Source organism: Callorhinus ursinus, unplaced genomic scaffold (assembly GCF_003265705.2).
Source record: "Callorhinus ursinus isolate GAN/ISIS: 27379988/994484 unplaced genomic scaffold, GSC_fseal_2.0 scaffold14, whole genome shotgun sequence".
Classification (NCBI taxonomy): Eukaryota; Metazoa; Chordata; class Mammalia; order Carnivora; family Otariidae; genus Callorhinus; species Callorhinus ursinus.
In genome coordinates, this window is record NW_027397076.1 from 6,551,224 (window position 1) to 6,571,240 (window position 20,017).

General features: G+C 46.9%; 1 protein-coding gene across 2 annotated transcripts in view; it reads right to left on the reverse strand.

The window, feature by feature from the left end:
* Nucleotides 1-20,017, reverse strand: part of STAB2 (stabilin 2) — a 145,236-nt gene that overhangs the window by 73,843 nt on the left and 51,376 nt on the right. For both annotated transcript variants that reach the window (XM_073900389.1, XM_073900388.1), the window contains exons 16-25: nt 19,050-19,103; nt 18,664-18,744; nt 16,413-16,565; nt 13,260-13,322; nt 10,462-10,548; nt 9,815-9,901; nt 8,567-8,678; nt 5,925-6,105; nt 3,513-3,606; nt 2,124-2,282 (exon numbers count right to left, since the gene is read on the reverse strand). In XM_073900389.1, coding sequence (XP_073756490.1) covers nt 2,124-2,282; nt 3,513-3,606; nt 5,925-6,105; nt 8,567-8,678; nt 9,815-9,901; nt 10,462-10,548; nt 13,260-13,322; nt 16,413-16,565; nt 18,664-18,744; nt 19,050-19,103 — 1,071 coding nt within the window. The remainder of the gene's footprint in view (nt 1-2,123; nt 2,283-3,512; nt 3,607-5,924; nt 6,106-8,566; nt 8,679-9,814; nt 9,902-10,461; nt 10,549-13,259; nt 13,323-16,412; nt 16,566-18,663; nt 18,745-19,049; nt 19,104-20,017) is intronic.

A 20,017-nucleotide genomic window follows, 5' to 3' on the forward strand; every position in this document is an offset into this window, starting at 1 on the left:
ATTTTATTTCTTATACGGCACCATTAAAAAAAAAAAAAGACACCTTTCTCTTCCTCCATCTCCCACGTCAGGATTCCTTTATCCACAGAAAGAAAGAGCAGAGAGGGGCTAAATACTGTTATGGGTTGAACTGGGTCCCGACCAGTCCCAATTCATATGTTGAAATCTTGATACCAGGACCTCAGAATGTAACTTTACTTGGAAATAGGATTATTATTATGTAATTAGTTAAGATGTGGTCACACTGGAGTAGGGTGGGTCCCCAATCCAATATGACTAGTGTCCTCACGAAAAGGGGAGATTTGGACACAGACATGCACACAGGGAGAACGCCCTGTGAACATGAAGGCAGAGGTCAGGATGATGCGTGGACAAGCTGAGGAACTCCAGAGATTGTCTGCAAACCACCCAGAACTTGGAGAGAGGCATGGAACAGATTCCTCTTCAAGCCCTTCGAAGGAGCCAAGCCTGGCCACACCTTGATCTTGGACCTCTAGCCTCCAGAACTGTGAGACAATACATTTTTGTTGTTCTATGCTACCCAGTTAGTGACGCTTTGTTTCGGCAGCCTTAGCAAACTAATACAGAGATCAGGACATATTTTGTCTTTCTCAAATGCACTCTGGCAATTCAGGTGAGTCAAAAAACGAATCCAATTGTTTGCCAGATGCGTGGTGAGACATAAGACGGCAGTGAGCTCTTTCATGAATAGGACATTTCCGCGGCCATGGTCATGGTACAGTTGTCATCACCTCCCTAGTGTGGACTGGTTCTTGAGCAGTAGCTTTCTCTGCCTCAGTCTCCCTCACACCGGGTTAACTGAAAGTGATCACAGACTGCAGAGTGCTACAGAATTACAAAGTGTGGTCAGGTGACTAAGAGGAGTCTGGAGTCAGACTATCTGAGTGTGAATTTCACAACATGATTTATTTTCTGTGCGATGTGAGCAAATTACTTAGCTTCTCTGTGCCTCAATTTTCTCTTTTGTAAAATGGGAATAATGCTAGTAACCTATGTGGCAACAAAAGCAAAAATAAACACACGGGGCCACATCTAACTAAAAAGCGTCTGCATAGCAAAGGAACCCATCAACAAAATGAAAAGGGAACCTACTGAATGGGAGAAGATAGTTGCAAATTACATATCTAATAAATGGCTAATATCCAAAATGTACAAAGAACTCATGCAATGCAATAACAAAACAACAAACAATCCTTTTAAAAAAATGGGCAAAAGATGTGAATAGATATTTTTCCAAAAAAGACACAGATGGCCAACAGGGCATGAAAAAACGCTCGATATCACTTGGCATCAGGGAAATGCAAATCAAAACCACGATGAGATATCACCTCACACCTGTTAGAATGCCTATTATCAACAAGACAAGAAATAACAAGTGTTGGCGAGGATGTGGAGAAAAGGGAACTCATGCACTGTTGGTGGGAATGTAAATTGGTGCAGCTACTGTGGAAAACAGTACAGTGGTTCCTCGAAAAATTAAAAATAGAACTACTGTGCCTTCAAGCAATTTCATTTCTGAGTATTTATCCAAATTTGAAAAGATAATCTGCACTCCCATGCTCATTGCAGCATTATTTATAATAGCCAAATATGGAAGCAACCCAGATGTCCACTGATAGAGGAATGGATAAAGAAGAGGAGGTATATATATACAATGGACTATTACTCAGCCATAAAAAAGAATGAGATCTTGCCATTTGCAACAGCATAGATGGACCTGGAGGGCATTATGCTAAGTGCAGTAAGTCAGACAGAGAAAGACAAATACCATGTGATCTCAATTATATGGGGAATCTTAAAAATAATTGAAAAAAACCCAAACACCAAAACCCGAGACCAAGCACGTAGATAAAGAGAACAAATTGGTGCTTGCTAGAGGCTGGGGTGGGGGTGGGGGTGGGGGTGGGCTAAATGGGTGAAGAGTGTCAAAAGGTGAAAAGAAAAAAGTACCTACATCACAAGTTTGTTGTGACAACCGATTCTCACTACTACGAATGATTCAAAAGCTGCAGTAAGTTCTAGACGAAGTAGTGCTGTGTCCAGTGGGGAAAAGCCACTGGAGGAGTCCCGCTCCCCTTTGCCCTCTGCCTTGTCCCACCTACCTGCCCCGGGCCGATGTACAAACATGTTGCGTTGGCGTGGCAGCCGCTGGTGCTGGCTAGCAGGCACTTGTCGATCTCTGAGCAGTCTCTGCCATCCCCGGTCCACCCCTGCTGGCACACGCACGTGTGGGTCCCCATGCCCGTGCTGACACACTCTGCCTGCGGGGGGACAAGCCACGGCGAATCTCGGAAACCTCAGTCCAGCCACATGATTCCCAAAGCAAAAAACAGGGGTACCTTCCAGAAATGCGTGTTTGCATGGAGTGCGATAGAAATGATTACAATGCACGTTTGCACCGAATCCATGGAAAACAGGAGACGATTTAAAGACCAGCATTGCTTGTTGTGGGCCAGCTAATGGCCAGCCCCCGGCACGTCGCTGTCATTTATGGAGCCGGGGACTGTTCTTGGTGTTTCCCTGGTAGAAGCCATCATCTTGAGGAAGGGCGCGTTAGTATCTGCTTTACAGATAAGGAAGCTAGGCTGAGAGGAGTTAAGTAACTTGCCTAAGGTCACACAGCTACAAAACTTCAGGAACCCTGTCTCTAGAACGCTGAAGTCCAAGCTCCTAACCACTGAAGCACCTCCAGGCCTCTCCGGAGGAGCACCCAGCACCTGGGAGGCTGAAGGACAGCGTGACAGGGAGGAGGTGCGGGGGACGCGGTCCAGAGGCTGGGACCAGCTCCAGGGGCGTCTGGTGGGATGGGGCAAGACATTCCCGTCTGATTTCACCCTTGGAGCCTGACAGCTACGCAAGAGGTTTTGGCACGGGAGAAACATGATCCGATCCGCTTCAAGTCACTCTGGCTGCGGGTGGACAATAAATGCCCAAGGGGCGGTTGGGGGTGGGGCGCGGAAGCATCAGGGAGACCAGTTAGTAAACTGCGTAGGGCTTGGTGGTGGTGGCAGGGATGTTCAAAAGCAGTGGTGAGTTTGGGCTATATCCCTGAGCTATACCCAATAATAGAACTTAGGGCAAGTCACTTAGCGTCCCCAAGCCTCAGTTTCTTTATCAGCACAATGGGGATAAGAACATTCCTTATTGGGTTGGGGGGTTAGGGAAAGCAAATGAGATCATGGACATTGAAGTCACTTGTAAGCCGTAACATTTGAATCACTGGTTTATTACTAATAACCTCCAATATCTGATTCTGAGGCTCTGTTTTCAGGAGCCCAAAGAACCCCGCTCCTGTGGTCTTGGGACATCCCCTGCACATGCGGATTTAGGAAGTGGAGGCTCACAGAAGGCGCTGGCATCATCTTTAAAACTCAAGGTTCCAGCAAATGTGCTTCATGCAACGGAAAGCCTTCAGATACCGCTTTTTGCAAGGCCTTCCCTCAGGATTAGCTAAGAAACCAGGCAGCTTGGAAATAAAGAGCAACACTCACATTTCGGCTGCAGCCCCCTGGCATGATTTCTGCACAAGGGTCCATTTCTGAACAGAGGCTTCCATCCCCTTTGTATCCTGCTTTGCAAACACAGCTGCAACGAAGAGCACGTGCACAAAATCAGCCCCAGAAACGTAAGCAGCAACCACCCAGGAAAAGGCCGGCCAGCCAGGGGTGAACTGGCTCCTGGCCAGACATTTGACAGGTTGCCCTTGTGGGCGGAGCCAGTGTACCACGGTGGTCACAGGCACCTGGGGGCGGGGGTCTGCGTTCAGACATGCCTGGGTGGGAATCCAGGCTCCAACTCTTAGCAGTCGTGCGACCCTGGATGAGTCCCTTAACCTCTGGGAGACTTTGTTTCCTTATCTGGAAAATGAGTCTACAATCTCCCTCACGAAGCTGTGAAGATTAAGTGAGCGAGATAAAGCCTGTGGAACATTTAGCAGGCGCCTGCCTGCACTTGCACCTTGTGAGGCCCGACTTCCGGCAGCAGCTTTGCTGCTTTGATGGGGCTGGAATCTGCCTCTAGTTATTATCCGTGGTTCTGCAGAGAACAACTACCATCTCTTCTACGAGATGGTTTTTTTTTTTAAATTTAATTTATTTATTTGAGAGAGAGAGAGAGAGAGCACAGAGGACAGGAGCTGAGGGAGAGGGAGAGAGAATCTCAAGCAGACTTCTCACTGAGCGTGGAGCCTGATGTGGGGCTCGATCTCATGACTCCGAGATCATGACCTGAGCCGAAACCAAGAGTCAGACGCTTAACCAACTGAGCCACCCAGGCGCCCCTCTTCTATGAGACAGTTTGTAAAATATTTAAAAATGACAGTCAGGTGAGACCTCCCCTCTTGCCCTTCTCTGCTCCCTCAGACTTGCGGTTTTTGGACACCACACTCTCAAAGTGCCTGATTCCATGAGCTGACATAGTTTACTGACTCCTCACCCTTTGAGACACTCCTCTCAAAATATTTCACCGTGATACTTTAACTACCAAATGGACTGTTCATTCATTCGTTTGGCCCACCAAGATTTACTGAAACCCTTGTGAGAGGTGCTGCGTCCTCTGTGATTCCATCATAATCCACATCATTTGCTGCAAATTCAGTCATAGGTGCTTCACAAGAATTTAAAATAGAATTATTTTTCAGGTGTCAAGGTTCCATGAGGAACAAAATACTTTGTCTGGTGCCCAAATGAAAAAATAGATCGATCTGTTCCAACACTGTTTGATTTACCTAAGTTTATGTAGTATATACAGACCCATGTCAATAGCCCTTTGTGAGTGATTTCAGAGGTTTTAAGGACAGTTTTGATAACTTGTGATTTTTCCCTTATGCGTGGATGTAGATCCTCACTCCCAAGGCAAATGCATTTCTATGGTACTACCGTGGAGGTGAAAAGACAGTCTCTGGGTCCATGCTGCCTACCCTCTAGTGGGGGAGACAGATCATAAACAGGGAAGTAAGTAACTAAGTAACTATGCAATTACAAATTAAGAAAAGTGCTATAAAAAAGAGGCTAAGATTATCAGCCATTCTCTCCATTTCCCAGGTTATTTTTCAGGTGGTTACTACCTTTGAACCAGAGATGTTCCTAGAGAGGAAAATTTCCTCTGACATTCCCCCTGCCCCATCTCCAAGCCCAGTGCATATATTAGACACTATTAAGGAAACAAATGGTGATCTAATGACCAAGACCCAATTTCCTGTAAGATGCCTTTAACAGGGGGAGTTATTATTAATGGCCCTAGGATGTAAAGGCTTTTTTTTAAAGGGTTGGACAGTGGTGGACATACTTTCCTTTCACGTAAGTAATGATAATAATTATAGTTTCCATGACTGAACACCTATGGTGTCCTAGCTCTGGTGCTTGGTGCTTTTTTGTTTTTTTTTTTTAAGGTTTATTTATTTATTTGAGAGAGTGAGAGAGTATGAGCAAGGGGAGGAGCAGAGAGAGAGGGAGAGAGAATCTCAAGCAGACTTCCCGCTGAGTGTGGAGCCCGATGATGCAGGGCTCTATCTCATGACCCTGAGATCATGACCTGAGCCAAAATCAAGAGTTGGCCACTTAACCAACTGAGCCACCCAGGCGCCCCTGGTGCTGGGTGCTTTTACATCCAGTTTTTATGATCTCCACAATTACCCTGCTATGTAGGCAACATCATCCTTATTGTCCTGATGAAGAAAGTGAAGCTCAGTTAAGTAAACTGCCCCAGGTCACACAGTTGGTACGTTTCAAAGCCGGGAGTGCGGCTACTTGAACCCAGCTCAGTCTGAGGTCTTCTCCACAAAGGCCACATTGGCAGCTGGAGAAAACAGGCCTTTGCTGGCAAAGAATTGGGATATGGGCTGCATCTACCTACAGGTGGCACAGTGGCCGGGGGCTGTTTAGGGGGTTGCCCTACAGGCCTACCTTGCTGTCCCATTGCTGTATTCACAGGTGGCGTGGATGTGACAGAATTGCACGTAGGGCCCACAGGCGGAGGTCTGCTTGTGGCAGAACCTCCCCGCAGAGCCTTCTCTGCACGTGCCAGCCAGGCAGGCCCCATCACTGTCGATCCTGTTATTGCATGTTCCGGAAATGCACAGACATTCTGGAAGAGAAGGAAGAGGGACATTTGGGGGTTGGGGGACAAATGTAGCAATGGGGCACATGGGTCATGTAGGAGAGAGACCCCTTCCCCCCACCCCCCTCTCATGCCCGTCAGAGCAGAACCTGGGGCAGAGCCGGGGGAGGGCTCTGGAGGCTATGTCTTAGCTTCTCAAGTGTGTCTCCATGTGCCCAAGACAGTGCTTGGTGAGCTTGACTGTCCCATCAAGGATGGGAAGAACTCAGTCCCAGAAGGGCTTTGCATGTATGTGTGTGGGGTGTGTGTGTGTGTGTGTGTGAAAGATGCCAAGGAACTCAATCTTCATTTACTTTATGGCTGGAGAGCTTAGTCTGGAAATTTCTCACCTTTCTGGAATCACTAGAAGCGGTTTCTCACGCCGGCATGGCCTCTGACGTGTGGCTTACATACTTGTTCTTTACTCTCTATCACAGCAAACCAGTGCTAACTGATGGCCAGTATTTGTGCACTGACCTTGTTCTAGGCTTCGGTCCGGACTTTAATTGTATCATCTTATTAACAGTCAACAGCCTCAGAGGGTAGGTACTCTTATCACCCCCGTTTCCAGATGAGCAAACCGAGGCCCAGAGAGGTGACACTCACTGCCTAACTTGCTGCTAAGTTTTCAAACAGGGACTTGAACCTAGGACTTCAGATTCCATGTCTGTTAGTGCCCACATGCAAACACCATAGGTTAGGGTATTAGCTGGTGTTTCCACATGCTCGTGATCATTTTAAACTTCAGCGGTTTACTTTGCTTTTGATGATAGGTATTTAAAAATTGCAACGTGTGCTTCAAACTCAAGCTCCTATGCACGCGGTAGTGAAAAGAAGGATGCAAAATTTCTTAAAAGCAGGTGGCAAGGATTTGAGGGCTTGGCTATGATCAGAAAGGAAGGCTTCTGCAGTTTTGCCCCAGGAGGGCAATAGGAGAGGAATTCGTGTGGGTGCTTACAGCCAACATCCAGGACGGAGAAGAGAGACACAGTGAGCGGGCCGGAAAAGCATGGCTGGATTTAAAACAAAAAACTTTTCATAAACTTTTAAGCAAGTCAGGACTTCATCTGCAAGGGACAAGGGCACAGAAGGAAGAGGAGGCTCTCCTGCATGGGATGGTGGGCAGCCACAGGCCAGGACGAGAGGCGTTGGTGCGGAAACCTCCATGGCTTCCCCTGGCCTCAGCATCCTGCCCTGCTGGCTTCATAAAAATACCAACGCTGGCAGGCTTTGGAATAAAACCTTATTTTTGTTTCTCAGAAACCTTGTTTGGCACAAACAACAGTGGACTAGGATCAGCAGCCCCACCCTGCTGTGTTCCAGTTTCCTGTCCATCTTGAGAGGTGGGTGTGAAGAGCAGACCAGGTGAGAGAGGGGAAGGGCTGTGTGCTTTGTAACCAGCAAATGGCGTTAGGAATGATCATAGTAAGAAGGGCTTCATCTACTGATTTCTTGCTAGGTGGAAGCTCTGTGCTATGGCCCTAAACTATGGTCTAACATCATCAAAAACCCATGATATGGGTACTATTATTATCTTCATTTTATAGATGGGGAAAGTAAGACTCAATGAGACTCCTTCTAGGGTCACACAGCCTGTCAGTTGCAGAGTGGGGATTTAACTTCTGGCTGGCTTGATTCCACAGCCAGCTCTGATCTAGTCATTTTTTTTTCTTTCAAGTTCTAATCCTAGTGTAGAAATATACATCTGTATTTATTTCTACATATCTATGTATCTATCTACTTAAATATACACATGTTGCAATTTTAAAAGGCATAATGCATTTTCTAAGATCAAATAACTGCATTTTTTTTTTTAATGCCTAGTGTTGTGGAACTTTCTGCTTGTTCTCCAAGCTTCCTGACATTTACGTCGCTGAACTTAGAATAACGGCAACAGTAACAACAGTCACAGATAACAATAAGAGCTAGTGTATTTGTATTGCATTCTAGGTGCTAGGCATTGTCCCAAGGCAAGGGCTTTCCATTTATAATTTGCACTAACGTTATGAGGTAATTACTATTATTATCCCCATTTTATAGATCAGGAAACCAAAGTCTAGAGAGGGGGGGAGTCACTTGCCTAAGGTCAGAGGGGGGAGGTGATAGAAGGGGATTGCTGGAAGGGTAGAGAGCGAGTCTGTGTGTTGCTACTGAGCCCACGGTCAATTCAGGTTTGTGGGGAAACCTTAAGAGACTGGTTTTCAAACTGTGGTCCTTTGGCCAACAGTGTGGGCATCCCCAGGGAACCCGCTAGAATCACACGTTCTCCAATAGCACCCCAGGCCCGCTGCCTCAGAAACTCTGCAGTGGGGCCCTGCAGTCTGGCGTGAGAACCATGTGTTGAGAAATGACCCAGGATGAGGGTATACACCAAGCAAAGGGGCACACAGCCCACAGACGCAGGGATCCTGGCTGAGGAACAGGAGGAAGCTCTGGAAGTGCCACTTACTTTTGTCACACCGAGGTCCGTATTTACTGGGATCAGAGCAGAACTGACACTGGGAGCCTTGGAAACCATCTTGGCAAACGCACGTCCCATTGCCATCAAGGCCGTCCGCACACTGCAAGCAAAGGCAGGCCCCAAGGGCATGAGGACAATGCTCCACCGTAAAGAAGTCCCAGATGCCTTTGTGTCATGGCCTGACTTCTTTGAAGTCAGATTCTCTCTGCTAGACATGGTTCTTTGGGACTCCTCGTGGAAAGAGGAGTCATGTTGGTAACAGGTAGGATGCTAAAACAAAGACAAGTTTGGGGTCCTGAGTCAGGATTTCAAACTTGAAGGGAAGTCATTCAAGGAGGAAGGGTGTCACCATGGTGAACTGGGAAGCTGCAAACAGTGCTTGCGGGATGGTGTGACCTGCCACCGACCTTCAGAATGAAGGCTGGCCGTTCTCTCCAGAGTCTCGCTCGCTCAGTTTCCTGACTTCAGACAACAGCGTCTCCCCCTGCAGTGTAAGACTTCTTGTCTTCCACCTCCCCATTTCAGCTGTTTCAAGGTTGGCTTTGCAAGGATCACTGTGCACCAGAGCTGGGTGGGGGCAACTTCCTGCCGCGGGCTGTGGTAGCTAATTCACACCCGCTTTGCCCTGGTCTTCCTTGCCTCAACCCATTTGTGGTTGCAGTTTGTCCTCCCCCTTGAGAGGGGCATATTTTAGATGTGGGTTTCTTAAATGCACAGATCTATAATTTCCCATGTTAACCACTGCTACTTTTACCTTTGTTTGTTTAGCTTTGGCCTCTAAGCTAGAGGAGTCAAGTTTGGGCCTTTACATTTTACTAGGTTTTGGAGGTGGGTTAATGAAAAGCGGATCACTGGGCTGTGCTTTTTTTTTTTTTTTTTTTTTTTAGTATCACAAAATCTTCATCCTGAAAGAAATCTTGGAGATCAATGCAGGGGACTCTGCTTTCCTCTCATAGGAGGAAAGTGGGGTCAGAGGGAGCCTCATTGAATTATCCAAGGTCAAGTGGTCAGCCCCAGGAAAGCAGACATTGGAACACTCCCAGAATCCCCCCTCCCTACCTCTGGCCCCAATTCCTTCTGCTACATCTGTTCTTTTAGCAACTGATCTGTTTCTTCTACTTTCTGGGAATAGTGACTGGCACTGTTAACACTTCTTGGTTTAGTGGTTTTAAAAATTGCTTTTCCACTTGACTTAGGACAGGTCAAGCTCAGTACTCATGAAACAGTTTATATCACCTGGCCGTTCCCTGAGCACGGATTCAAGAAGCCTCCAGGACACTGGTTGCAGTCAGGCCCGTAGAAACCTTTGCAGCACTTTGGTATCTGAGAAACAAAATGAGTGTTGCCTTTTGAAACTGCAAACAGAGTGCCAATTCCTCAAAGGAGATACATTTTAATCTCCATTATTGTAATAAACAGCATTAGCTCCCCGTTATGGGCTCGACTTCATCTGCAGATGATGGCATGGCTGGTGCTTAGCCGTCTGCTCACCACACGTGTACTGAGTGCCAACCATGGCTGCCAAGCTGGCTCTGGCACTGCGAGAACAAGACATGAAGGCTTGTGCTGATGGAGGCCACCTTCTATGTCGTCGGGAAGAGACTGTCAAGGATGGTAACAGACAGGCTGGACACACGGCAGTGGCCGGTCTGTGGCGGGGTCGGGGGTGGGGAGTGTCAAGTGTAGGCTCTCTGTTAAGAGCCAGAGGGAACCACAGGAGGGATGGATGCAGGGAAGGGGGTGACCTGGACCCCATGGAGAGAGTTCACTCTGCCATTCCCCTGCAGGAAGACATGGCCAAGGCCCCACCAGCACCCTGTCACCTCACAGATGCTGAGGCCCCGGAGTGTGGCCCTGGAGCTGCCCGGCCCTGCTAGCCTCACCTGCACGGTGGCATTGCAGTATCGGGCACAGCCGCTCTTCAGGCTCCTTATTCTGCCAGTGTAGATACATCTGTGTGTGAAGAGTGTCTGGAAGAAAGCCAACAGGAAAAATGCATTGAGTCTGCATTTTGAGGTCCTCTGGGCATTGCTCGGCTTCGTACACTCGACAGCCTACTTCCGTTTCCCTTTGACATCAGGCAAGAGCACCAGAGCACTCCAGCTCACATGGCTCTCTGTCAGAGCTTCGTCACCTTCTTTGCTTGTTGGTAGAACACAGGCTGGGATTGGCACAAGTCAGGGCACATTTATCTTTACCTCCCCTCTCTTGCCATAGCAGACTTTGCCAGTTGACCGGGGAACACTCTCCTGTTCATCCTCGATGTGACTTAGCCTCCTCTTCTAATCAATAGCCATCCCCAAGCTCCTTCTAGATAGAAATTTTGGAGCCAGTAGAGAGTCTCTCTCTAGTCTGTAGAAAGATCCACCAAACAAAATAGTGATGGTCTGAGTTTTTCTCATACGAGTGGTGTATATATATATGTGCATGGAGGAAAGACTTAAGTGCAATCTTCCATTCTCTAAGCCCTGGTGCCCGATCATAATTATCTAGAGCTGCCATTTATCAAGAGCCCACTAGGGTCACATGCACTGCACATATAAGGTCATCAATCTTCAACTCCTTCCCTCTTTTGTAGATGAGGGAACTGAGGCCCCGACAGGTAAACCATTTTTTCTAAAGAGCACCACTAGTAAGGGGCAGGTCCAGAGGATGGGTCTTACCACATACTAACTTTAGGATATCACAGGCAAGTCATGTCGTCTCTGTGGGCCTCAACTGCCTCATCTGTGAAATGGGACAATAATGCTGATCTCAAGTTTTATCCTAAGCATTCTGTCCCTGGCTCAAATTTTATGTTAGGTAACCGTTGATGTGGAGGCACCCCTTCATCTTAGGCTCTTGCTCAAGAAGGTAGTGTTGAGAGCTTCATGGGCTGTAAAATCCTAAAATCTGAGCTACATAAAGGAATTCTGCAGTCATTGAGGAAGGAATATTTCAGTCCTCTTGTCAGCTCTCAGGATAATTAAGTAAGTTTAGACCAGGGGAGCCTGGGAAGGGAAGTTTTGGGCTTTTTTGGTTCTAACCCATGTATCTAATTCTGCCTTCTTTCTTTCCTTCTCTTCCTTACTTGGGCTGTAGTGATGGAGGATCATGGTTCTGCCACGTATTAGCTGTGTGACCTTGTACGAAGCGTTTTATGTTTCCTTATCTTCATTCCCAGATCACAAGAGGGCTATGATGGTAATATACCTACCTCATAGGTTTGCTATGTAAAGCATTTAGAACAATGTCTTGCACACAGCAATCGCTCTGATGCTAGTCAACATGACTTCCTCTCTTTTCCTCCCTCTCCGTATTCCCTGGTTGACAGCATCCTGTAGGACTCAGGGGTGACGTCTTGACTGAGCAAAATAACTATCTGTACACCTGCCCCTGTTTAATGTTCATGTTTTGCCTTATTAAGTGCTTCTCAGTAGGATTGTGTTAAAGAGCTCATCTCCTTCCTTAGTGACCTATTCTAGTGTTGAATGATACTTCTCGTTGGGATGCTCTTTTTTTAGGACAAAATTATAGGCAGAGATTTCTAACATCAATTTTACCTTGGAGCATTTTGCTTTTGTCACCTATAGAGCACCTGGCATATGAATTCTGGATTGTTGTAGAACAATCTGTTTTCCCTGTTAGACTACATCTTCTCAACACAAAAGCAAAAACGAAACAAAACTACATCTCATCCATCTTTATGCCATGGGAACCAGCTCCCAATAGATGTGAGCAGAATTCAGTCGAACTTGAAAAGGGTTTGATGGTCCTAATGTCATTCTCTTGATAGGCCTTGCATTTCTATCTAGAAAAATGCTTGGGAAGAGCAAACAGGAGTAAAGTGTGGCAGAATATGTCAGCCTCAAATCGGCCACTTGGCCTAAGGATTGTTTTGAGCTCAAGGAACCCTTGAAAAACAGCAGATAGAAAAGGGACACTCTGACTTTCCCCCGTTTCTTTCTGAAAACAGGAGATAAAACTCCCCTGTGAAAGATGCCCTCCCTGTACCAGGACAAAAGAGACCTCTTGTCACTAGAGACAAGAAGCTGAAGCAGAGAAAAAGCTGCACAAATGGGCCATGTTAAAATAACTCTGACTTTCCTCTAGCCTCCCTGTACAGTGACTTTCCCATAATTGCCTCCTTTTATTTAACCTGCCACATAAACATTTGGGTTTTGCCATTTCTTTGGGTCTTCGCTTTCTTATGGGCTCTCCTGTGTACACATACAATCTGTGAACTTTTCTTGTTCATCTGTCTAATGTTCATTTAATTCTCAGGCCCAGCCAGAGACCTTAAGATGGTGAAGGCAAAGCTTTGACTCCCCTATACAAACTTAAGAGGGTGAAGTAGAGAAAGAATGAACCTTTACTGAGTAGCCACTTGATTCATGCATTGTCCTTGGGTTTTTTAATCTCTGCTAATCCTCTTATTATTATTACTTACAGACAAAAAAATTCAGTGTAAGAAGGTTAAGCAAGGCACCTAGGGTTAATGAGCAAGGATTCAAATGCAGCTCTGTCTACCCTCCCCCACACAGTGGGCTTTCTACCCTCCCCCATATAGTAGGCTAAGAGCCAATCTGACGTTACCCCAGTTGGAATTAATATCTTTTAAGAAGAAAGGTAGAAAAGATGAGAAGCAACACCAGTGAAGTCACTTGGGTGATGTGTGATTTCACGAAGCCATCACACTTACTGTGGGCTCAGAGTTAGCAGGACATTTGCTCCAATACACCAGAGAACAGCTCACACAGGTGCCCTGGAAGGAAAGACAAGGATCAGTGCAGGCATCCCTGGAAGAGGGAGCAGGGGACCACCCTACCTGGCCTCATGCTCCCTTCTTCAGGGGACTGCTCGGGAGGCCTCCCTCTCCACTCCCTACTGGGGCCTCCCTGGAGAGAAGGAGGGAGGTCAGTGCCTCAGCCAGAGGGTTTAGGAGCTGGAACTGAGCTTGCTCAGAGCAGCCCCCTCTTCTCCCTTGTTCACGGTCAGATCGACCGTCCACCGGCCTGAGGTTTCTGATTGACTCTCCGCCATGTAGAGGCACCTGTCCCTGAGGAAGCATTGCAGATTTTCCACCTGTGCCAGAGATGGAGCATTAGCACTGGGCACAGACTTGTTCTCCAATTAGCCTAGCGGCAGCAAAGCTAAACATTGAATCTCCACCTTTCAGTCTCTGAACTGAAAAGCCCCACCCCCCCCCCCCCCGCCCCCCGGGCTTCTTGTTTCATTTGAATTCAGGAGGAAGGAGAGGGGTGAGTGCTTCCAAATCTTTCCAGATCAATTTTCTGACCTCTCTTGGGCTCTGTGCTCCAGCAGATGGACCTTGAAGAATGATCTCTCAGCCTCCCCTGCCAGTGTCTTAATGGTCTTGGCCAATGTGAGACGCCAGCTGGATACTGGTGGGTAGGAGGAGGGCGAGATCGGGGTATTTCTTCCCTACATCTCTGCTGGGCACCATCACTATAGCTCCTGATGGATGCCACTTCTTCCAACCTTCCAGCTCTCACTGGGTTCGGTACCTCCTAGCCCTCCCTTCCTCACCTCTTTGGTCCTGGATGGTAATAATTTCCTACCATGCCTTCTCCTTGGATGCCCCAGCATAATTCGGTTGTCTCCTTAGCCCTGCCCACCCCTCTGTAGTAGCTTCTTCATTAAAGTCTCTTCATTTGAACCATTGGGGTAACTTCTGTTTCCTGCAGGGACCCTAACTAGTACAGAGAATTATTAATTAAACCTCTAAAATCCAAACATACAAGACAAGGCAGCTATGGGTTCCGGCTGGTGCAAACTGAGACTTCTAGAGAGTCCCAGCTGCCCATACTCTGTGCTAGCCTAAATACTTTGCAGAGAATGCATTTGTACTTTTTTAAAAAAGATTTTATTTATCAGAGACAGTGAGACAGAGCAAGAGAGAGCACAAAGGGTGGGGAGGGAGAGAGGGAGAGAGAGAAACGGACTCCCCGCTGAGCAGGGAGCCCAAAGCAGAGCTCGATCCAAGGACCCTAAGATCATGACCTGAGCCAAAGGCAGATGCTGAACTGACTGAGCCACCCAGGTGCCCCAGCATTTGTACTTTTAACAGACCTAACAAAAACTATCCTAAATCATGTAGAGCAGATAGATTTGACTTTAAACCCAGGGAAAATAATAAAAGAAGACTCTATCCTAAGGCAGGTGTTGGGAAGCTCTTTTCTCTATTAACCCCAAATCCTTTGGGTTGTGGCCCAAACCCACCTCTAGATTCTTTCCTTTGGGAATTTGGAGAACAAGATTTTGAGCAACCTGGAACAGAGCAACCCTGTAACAAGGCAGGCAGTGAGGGCTGCCCTTGTGCCTCCATAGACTTTTCTTGACCTTGAATGGCAGCTGCTTGGGATGGGGAAGCTCTAAAGTCAATAATTAGACTCCTATTGAGTCTTTTTGGCAGAGGCCCTATTTTCCAAAAATCTTTCACCTTTGGGATAGGAGATGAGACTATTCTCGTCTGGCCTGTTCTGATCTTCACCCTAGCTCAAGCCAGGTGATGTACCTGCCAAAACTTTTTTTTTCAAAGAATGAACCAAACAAAAATCACTGGCGGGGACTGGCTGGGAAAGCGACTAGGTTTCAGCCTCTCTTAAAAAGGGGTGCTCAGAATGGAATCAAATCCCCCAGATGGTATATGACTGGCATGGAGAACAGGTACCTGCACAATATCCTAAAACATATCAGAAGAACCAGCCACAATCCTGTACCAGGTGACCAACCAGCTATTTCCAGCCTTCATGATAAGAAGAGGAATCAATAAATAAAACCTATAAAATGAAACCATTATTCCTTGCTCAGTGCCCATATTCCAAGGATATTTTGAGAACAATCATTGAAGTATTATTGCAGTGTCCTGAAAAGAAAGACCCAGACCGATTATTGCACTAACTTGGGGGGTATGGTTTCCATGGGAACTGAAAGATCACGTGTACAGCAGTGTTGAAATTTGGGGTGCTTTGCATAAAATCAGCTCAGCCAAGTAGGTTGCTATGGAAATAGGAAAGGCCATTAGAGGGTACACAAGCTCATAGGCAAACAGAAAGTTTGGTATTTGAAAAGAAATACAGAAAGATGGTTGATTGGCGAGGCCAGGGCACCCACCTGAGAAGAAATTCTTTTTTAAGTTTCTGGGAGTAAAGCTATGGGCTTGGAGCAAGGTGGTCCCAGGGGACACAGGCAGGGGGTGGTCCCACTTCTTCTGGTGTAGTGGGCTGAATAGTGTTCCCCACCAAATTCGTGCTCCCTTGAGTAAGTCTTTGCAAATGTAATTAGTTAAGATGAAGTCATACTAGATTGCGGGGGAGGTTCTGAATCTAATGGCTGGTGTCCTTAACAGAAGTGAGGGGACCCGCACAGTGACTAGAGTGGGAAGAAAGCCACGTAAAGACAGAGGCAGAAATTGGAATAATGCAGCTGAGAAACGCCAAGGATTCCCAGGAGGCATCAGAAGCTGGAAGAGGCGAGGAAGGATGCCCCCTCCCAGAGCCTGCAGAGGGAGCACGGCCCTGCTAATACCTTGATTTCAGACCCCTGGCCTCCAGAACTGTGGGAGAATACATTTTTGTTGCTTTAAGCCTCTTCCTTTGTGGTAATTTGTTATGGCTGCTCTAAAAAGCCAATAGATCTGGGAGGCATCGATCATGGTTGTGAGCTAGGACCTCAGGCCCGTCTGCCTCTTCGTGGAGACAGAAACCTGTCTGGAATGAGGCTCCTGGGGTGAGACTCTCCTTGCCAGCTTCCTCAGGAGCGTGAAAGGGAAGGATGTTGTCTGCCCTGTGGGGCTGTTGGGGGCCCCTCTTTATCTTCCTAGCTTCCTTACCAGTCTCATCTCTCTCTTGCTTTCGTCACATCGATGGGGCAGAATCGGCACAATGGAGGGAGGAATGAGGACGCCAGTCAGGGTGTAGATGCGGCCGTTTTTGGCAATGACCTCTGTCTCTTCCATGGCCACATCATTTGCCAGAATCTGTCCCTGGAAGGAAGCAGGGACATCTTTCATTCTGTCCTGCAGGACACCAGCCGTCCCCAGGCAGACCTGGGTGCGTGGCCTCCTGTCAGACGGTTGCTACGAGAAGGGCCTGGCCGACAGGAAAAGATGGATTTTTTTAAAAAAAGCCTGGTTTATTTATTTTAGTGAGAGAGAGAGAGCACAAGGTGAGGGGACAGAAGGAGAGAAAATGCCAAGCAGGCTCCATGCTCAGCGGGGAGTACGATGCGGGGCTTGATCTCCAGACCCTGAGATCATGGCGGAGCAGAAACCAAGAGTCAATCGTTTAACTGACTGAGCCCCCGGGGCACCCCAGGGAAAGATGGATCTTAAATGAATTCTTGACTGACACCGGGCAAGGATGTCTCTGCAGAGATGGTCCTTGCAGGTGCGGGGCTGGGAAGGGGGATAACTATTCCAGCTCTATGATATATTTGCTAAAAGACCACGGGTTAACCATTTTACCTCTCCGTTGGCGAAGCAAAGATCCCTTCATTCAGATACATTTATTGACCCTGTATTATGCTCTGCTTTAGGCGCTGGGGATACATCAGTAAAAAACCCAGACAAGTCCCTGCTTATGTTGTAGGGGAGGGAGCAGAAAATGAACAGATGGGCCAAGAATTCTGACCTCCTTTCCCCCCAGATCTGCTCCACTTGTGGTATTAAAGGCAACTCCATCCTTCTGGTGGCCCGAGTCAGAAGCTCAGGAGACTTCTTCCTCTAATCCATTAGCAGATTCTCTTGGGGCTTCCTTCAAAATGCCATCAGAATGCAACCACTTCTTCCCATAGCCTTGCTACCACCCTGGTCTGAGTCACCATCGTTCCTCCCTGGGTTATTACAGTCCGCTTCTAACTAGCCCTCCCCGAATGGATGTCTGATCATGTCCCTCCACGGCTCGACATCCCCCATGGCTCCTCATCTCATTTAAAGTAAGAGCTCGTAGGCCATGCGTGACCTGACCCCACTTCTCCTTCTCCCTCCCGCTGCCTTGACCTCTCCTACCTCTCTTCCTTCATTCCCTCTGTTCCAGCGACAATGACCTTGCTGTTCCTCAACCAGGTCAGGCATATGCTCCCTTCTTTGTGCCTTTCTTTGCTCCCTCTCTCTGGAATGCTCTTTCCCCCAGATATTCATGTTGCTTGCTTGTTTCTTCATTTCCTTCAGGCCTTTGCTCAGATGTTTTCTTCTGCATGAGGATTTCTTGGGCATTTTATTTAAAATGTCAGCTTCATCCTTGCTTTATATCCCCCTTCTTTGTTTGTTTGCCTTAGCACGTGCTACTTTCTAATATTTGCTGTGTTTTACTTATTTAATTTGTTTACTATCTTCCTATTTACTAGAATGCAAGTTGCATGTAACCAGGGACTTTTCTCTATTTGCTCATTGGTCTACATTTAAGACCCAGAATGGTGTCTGGCACACAGTGGGCACTCAATAGATAAAGAAAAGATGCATCATCATTATCATCACCATCAAGAGTGAATCAACAGGAGATATAATCTGCATGCTGTCAGACTTTTGCTCATATTAGCCCAGGGAGTTAGCTGAATAACACTGCGCTCACTGAGTTTCTTAATTAAGTCATGTTCCCTCCCACCACGGGGCCTTTGCACATGTTCTCCCTTCTGCCTGGAACACTCCTCTACTCATCTCTGCTGAAGTTCCCTGTACTCATCCTTTGAAACTTGTCTAAAGCATCGCTTCCTCCCTGAGGACCTCTAGATGCCCAGCCTTCTCTTACTGTAAACTCTCATTATAATTATAATTGCACTTATTATAATTGTAATGAAATAATTAGCTGGCCATTAATTAGCTGCTCTAAGACTGTTTTCCTTGCTAGAATGTAAGCCAGTCTTCTTCATTGCTTTATCCTGGGCATCTAGATCAGAGTCTCACACCTGCAGCTGCTCAGCAAATAAATGAAATCATGAAAAGCAAGAAATAACACATGAAGGAAGTAATCATCAAGACCGTAAGCCTGGGAGTTAGGTTATAGGTAGGATAACCTGGTGAACAATCATAAGCAGAGCAAAAATGCATGTGAGTCACAACAGCGCGGTAGAATTTTTTCACCTACGTTGTTGGTTGTGTTGAACTGTATGATCTGGTTGGCCAGGCTCCTAATGTGTGGGATCACAATCAGAGAAGCCACTTCCAGCTGCAAAGAGAAGAGAACAGCACAGACATTTTTGAGCAATGCATAGAGCCCTGCTTTTGTAAAGTTCTCATTGGAAAAAATAGCCTGGAAGTCTAGGAAATAAATAATGGGAAGTCTGATGTCATCAGTTTTGTGGCTTTGAGGGTTTCTTTGATAACAGGCTCATTATTCATTGCTTAGGGTATGCCCAGAGCTACAGATAAAGAACAATTGTCATGGATTTTCTAGCACTGTAATAATGGAATTTAAGATGAGGTCAGATATGTGGAAAGCAGGAAAAAATAGGGCAGGAAAGTGGGGCCAACCTGAGTAAATGGGACAATGTGGTATCTGACGAGTTCCAGAAGCTTCCGAGATCCCTGCAACGGAATCAAAATACTTCTTTAGTCATTGCAGAAAATACAACTTGCCCCCCTTTTGTGGGAACTTCCTCCAATGACTTTGGAGGCATGATCAAGAAAAGTCAATGCCCCATAATCTCTTCATTGGGAAGTGCAGGATGAGAAAAACCCCATCCTCAAGGAGCTGACATTCACCAAATTCCTCCTTTGTGGCAGGAGCTGTTCTGAAAGCATTATACACATATTTTATCTAATTTTCTTAAAAGCCCTGTGAGGGAAGGACCGCTATTGGCTCATTTTATGTGGGATAACACCAAGTTTTAAAGACACCACCGAGGTCACAAAGCTAACTTAGGATAATAAGCCTAAGAAGTTCTCAGTCACTCTGTTCCATTACTTCTCTGAATGTCTAAAGCTACATTCTGGAATTTCTAAGATAGCCTCAGTTGATGATTCTGTTTCATTTTCCCCATAAATAAATGTCTGCTTGTCAGACCATGTGCTGGTTATTTAGGAATTTACACAATCCTTCTTAGGAATATCTGGGCCGGACACTCTCCCCTTCTGAGCCGCCATGGCCCATGGTCCTCTCTCCTTCAAAGCCCTTTCCATGATTTCTTATGCTTCAGAAGCATTATAGCAGTGGAGAAAAAAAGAGAGTCTTGGGACTATCAGCGGGATGAGCAGTCCCCGTAGGGGTGCCCTGGGGAGAGCGTACAGAGGTGAGGACCGCAGGGAACCACTCTCTGGGGACCAGCGGCCGTGGGGGTCTGCAATCTCTCAGCAGAATCAGAGCTGGGAGTTACAAGCTCATAGCCCTTGAGTTCTGCTACTTAAGTGGCGTGGCCGTGGTTACTCTGGCTTGGACGGGAGGAGGATCACAGATCAAGATCATAGTCACCTCCCAGAGGTTGACATTTTAGGGACATGTC